Source organism: Crassostrea angulata, chromosome 10 (assembly GCF_025612915.1).
Source record: "Crassostrea angulata isolate pt1a10 chromosome 10, ASM2561291v2, whole genome shotgun sequence".
Lineage (NCBI taxonomy): Eukaryota > Metazoa > Mollusca > Bivalvia > Ostreida > Ostreidae > Magallana > Magallana angulata.
Genome location: NC_069120.1, coordinates 19,881,830 through 19,886,637, shown reverse-complemented (window position 1 = coordinate 19,886,637; position 4,808 = coordinate 19,881,830). Strand labels below are relative to the sequence as shown.

The 4,808-nt window shown below is 33.5% G+C and overlaps 1 protein-coding gene across 1 annotated transcript; it reads left to right on the top strand.

Annotated features, from left to right (window-relative positions):
• Nucleotides 1–1,822: 1,822 nt before the first annotated feature.
• Nucleotides 1,823–4,369, top strand: LOC128166967 (hairy/enhancer-of-split related with YRPW motif protein 1-like). The gene is made up of 4 exons (XM_052832446.1): nucleotides 1,823–2,244; nucleotides 2,394–2,501; nucleotides 3,428–3,524; nucleotides 3,793–4,369. The coding sequence occupies exons 1-4, from the start codon at nucleotides 2,218–2,220 to the stop codon at nucleotides 4,272–4,274; spliced, it is 714 nt and encodes a 237-aa protein (XP_052688406.1). The 5' UTR covers nucleotides 1,823–2,217; the 3' UTR covers nucleotides 4,275–4,369.
• Nucleotides 4,370–4,808: the final 439 nt, after the last annotated feature.

Sequence of the window (4,808 nt, the reverse complement as noted above, 5' to 3'; positions counted from 1 at the left end):
AAGTGGGATGTTTTATTCTATTGTAGTGGCATATTTCGTGTTGATTTTAGCGACTAAGGAGCGACTGAGGATCATCTTACATAAATATGTAATGCTGCACTCGTAATATTTATTTTTATTTTATTTTATATTCAAAAGTTCTTGGAAGGACCGAATGAAATAAAAAGAAGGACCAATCAAGAACGCCAAACTATATGCATGCTTTGTGAGATGAAATTGAAAGTGTTGATAAAATATAATTTTATCAAGACTTTTAAAAGTCTTTATATTACGAGAGAAGAAGTCATCTTTACGATAAGAAAAATCGTGGTTACCACTTTTGAGTGTCATATCATATTATTATTCATTTCTTGAAGAAGATGATCTCTATATGAAGATATAAGAAAACAATCAAATTCTTGTGCTAAATCTTGCGGGGGGTATAGATGACAGTTTAAGATCTTAACTTTAAAGCAGATCTGATGGATATGTTGAAGAAACAAAAAGTTGTCACAGCGGCTTTTGAATGTCGATATAACGAGATTATAACATCTTATGCAATGGTTAATTTACAAAAATCTAATGACGGTCCAGTATGTTTACTGAAAATATATGTCAAACGCACTAACAGTGACAAATAAAAAGACATGTTTTAAGTCGGTTGTATGTTTACTTTAGAACAGTAACTGGTTTCTGTACCGATCAGCTATTCCGTATTCTAATCAAACAAAACCTTTAAATCAAATACTTATAGTCAGAAATAAATCAATGTTCTGTTAATGAGACATAATAATGAGATGAGATAATTAATATTAATTTTTCTCTTTCTGCTCCTGTGATGACCCGTGCTGTAAACAATAATGTACTGTAAACGTATTACATTTGGCTGTGTATTCTATTTAGCGCTTTTGGTGGAACAATTCTTTCGCTAAATCAAGTACATCGCTAAATGCCATGCATAAATGTATAACAATAGTCATATTCAGGAAAACGCTAATTCAAATCCACGCCAACTTGTTCAAAAACTAATTTCCGCCAAATATCGTACACGCAAAATATAATACGTTTACAGTATTTCTCGGTCGCCATCTGCACATCTCGAACTGAAATATATGGATCTATTTGAATATGTTAATAGAGATCAAATTGCATTATTGTGTGCATTAAAGTAATTCATGCATAGGTATTGATATATCATCAATACCGCCCATGTTATAAAATTGACATCAGGCTGTTTATAGTGAAACAAATAGGAAGAAAACAAAGGTTCTAACGAAAACTGCTTGGGTATTATAATTCTTAATGATAGAAATAGTAATAGTAATAACAACTTGCCAACAATATTGTAAGACCTGCAACAATAAAATCATGATCCTTGACATGTAAATCAAAAAAACTTTCTTCATAATACTTACATGTAAGTATTTGTAAGTGAAACTTTTCTTTTTTCACTGCCGTATTTCAAATGAGCTCGAGTTTCACACAAAGTTGCTAGTTATTTTAAGAAAAAAGAGGGAGAACGATGAATACTGCTCAGTCTTTAGTTTTTAATGTGCTTGCAAATAAATTCTCACCTATCGAACCAAAATTGATAAATTTATCAGCAACATCAACGCCGGAAAATCACGCGAGGTTTTTAAGTACCAACAAAACTGTTATGGCGATTGTTCCTTGTAAGTCGAAGTAACATTAAATCAATTTGAAATATTGCTCTATGCCTTCAGAAAAAACTTTAATGTTGTCTTTCGTGTCATCAGATGAATGTATCGTTTTCCTCAGCTGTTACAGACTGCGAATTATTGATCCAAGTCATCAAAATAATTATACATTTCACCAGCTCGCGTAACATGGATGAGGGAAGCCGTCGCAAAGGTTGACTCGCGTGAGCATTTCCGTTGTCTCGCGTGCCGCCGCAGTCGGCGACTATAAAATTGCGCGCGTGCAGGGAGTCTCGGCACGTGCCTTTGCATACTAACAACCATTAGACCCTCTATTTCGCTGTTGTTCTAAAATCACGTGAGGTAATGACTCTTCGAACAATTCAGTGACTTAAAAAACGGCACGTGCTTCGAACGCGCTGATTTGTGTTCCGTAGAGGCGCGGAAGTAAAGAAGATTGGGTTTCGGTGTATAGACCACGTGAAAATCTCCAGATTACACATTATCCTCATTACGCTGGCTATCTGAACAGACGTGACAGACGAAACAATATTTTCACCGTAAGACTACCATTTCAACCATGGAGAATCTATGCAAAAAAACACAGGTAACTACCTTACTTCAACTTTATATTAAAAATGTTTTTATAATTTTTAATACATTTTTTTTTTAAATAAATTAATCTTTATACAATTTTGAGCATTGTTTCTATTTTCAATTGTGCATTAATGGTATTCTATCGAACAAAAATTCCAGGTCTCGGAGCAGACTTCACACAAGATCATAGAAAAGAGACGGCGAGACCGGATCAACTCCTGCTTATCGGAGCTCAGTCAAACCGTTCCGGCAGCTTTCTCTAAACAAGTAAATGCCGAATGTCATATATTTATATGCTTTTTTTCTAATAGGAAATATCAAGAAAACTCATCTCACAAATTAAAAAATCGTAAAGAATTCAATTAATTCAATAAATAATCCAAGTTGTCGAATGTTTACCAAAAAATTCTAAATCTACTGAGGTTATTTTTCTTTCTTTTTTGTTAATTGTTTGTGAAACTACTGGTCTTCCAAAGGTAATAACTGCTATCATCATTATGTCAACTTATCTAATTTCTATAAAGAATTTTAAATTTTAATTTTAACGTACATGTATATAAAAGAACATGCATTGAAATTTTTTAAAAATTACTTGAAAGTACTTTGAAAAAAAAAACCCCGGAAAATAATAGAATTTGGAAGCTTTTTTGATTGCAAAATCCAACTAGCTTGGGTCTGCTTATTTATTCCTTTTCTTCAAATACTTCCTTGAACACATTTACAAAAATGTAAATAGCGAAATGGCGTACATGTCTGCTTTGTATTAATCTATTTAAAATTCAAAATGCCTTTAGATTGAAATCCGTGAGCGATGACAATTTACAATTTTCACCTTTCTAAGAATTTTTATGCATTTCTTAGCCAGATATATTACAATTTGAATTTTTTTTTAGCGGTGGTTACATTTTGAATGTTATTTACCTTGATTAATCCATGATAACATCTTATGGTGTTCCATGCCAACTATTCCTAAGTTTATTTTTTCAATACCATATGCCGGATTATGTTATAACAAATCTTACAAATGTTGATTTCAAAAGAATTTTAATGCAAACTGTAATTTACCTTTAAAAACATACTGGGGTACATCAATACAGAAATGATTTTGTTGCATGTACATTTACATTTATCACTACATCCATGAAAGTTTAGCCAATGCAATTTTTTTTAATTGATGATATTTTTAATTACAGACATCTGGAAAATTAGAAAAGGCAGAGATATTAGAGATGACAGTTGATTATCTGCGTGCAATTCAAGCAACAGAAATTGGTTTACGCTTTGAAAATAGTGAGTATTCGAAATGGCGGGCATCTGTCAGACGACGCGTTGTAGTCACGTGCACTTATGTCAGATCACGTGTAGCACGTGTAGACCACGTGCCAGTTATTATCCCCGGGTACGACAATCATGAATCTGAATGAGAAGCAGAAATTTATTACGAGATAAAATCAATAATTTTATCACTTTCATTCTCAAGATCTGTGTTACCAGTGATGTTTTTCACATTTAATGGGCGGGTTTTAACAAATAATAAAGTTTTCTTTTTGTTCTGCAGGTGAATGGTTTTCTTCGGACATTTGGGCCGATTTCATGCATCATTATCAAGTGGGCTACAATGACTGCATTCGGGAAATCCAGCGCTTTATGATAGAAGTAGAGGGTTTAACGGTGACGGACGACAGATGTGTCCGCCTTGTGTCGTACCTACAGACCCGTTTCCGACCGGAATCCTCCGTTGCGGGGGGAGCGGCGTACAGGGACTTACTACAGCGGCTAGCGGTGACCACACAATCCAGGCGCGGCATGATTTGTCCGGGAAACTCTACTGCATCTCCTGTGGGATTTCCATCGTACTTTTCAGCAGGTGCTCGCCGATTTTCGCCTTATATATACCCGAAAACCTTTGTCAATAATTCAACTCCGGAAATGTATTGTGCCGGGGCGTTTCCGGTCCTTTCATCGGCTTATTCCACAAATAAAAGAATTTGTTCTTCAAATGACAATTTCAACGTGAAGCAAAATGAAATTAATATGTAAAACATTTTGAAATAATTCAATGATTGTACTTAGCATATACATGTATATATTGCCTGTTTAAAGATTTATGCTTATAAATAAAAAAAGATTATTTTTACTGATTAATTGTGTCTTTTATACTAGTTTAACATTATATTTTGGTGGGTTTTTTTAAAATTATACTGGGGCAGAATTATATCATTTTTCGAAGGAAAGGAGGAAATCCTAGACATTTTCTAAGGGATACAAATTATAAAATAGTCCACGTTGTAAATATAAATGAGCTAGTGAAATATTAACCGTTCTCAAAAAATATATATACAGTAAACGGCCGAAAAGTGGAGACTTAATTACATATCCTGAACATAAAAATATTTCAGAACTGGGGTCTTTTTATTCAATGTTTGATAATTATTTTTTTTAGATAAATTTCTTGTCTATTTTTTAAGTGCCCACAGTGCTATAGCAAGGCATTTGAAAAATTCTCTCTCTCTCTCTCTCTCGCTCTCTCTCGTTTTTTGTTTTGTTTGTTTGTTTGTTTGTTGTTTTTTTTTT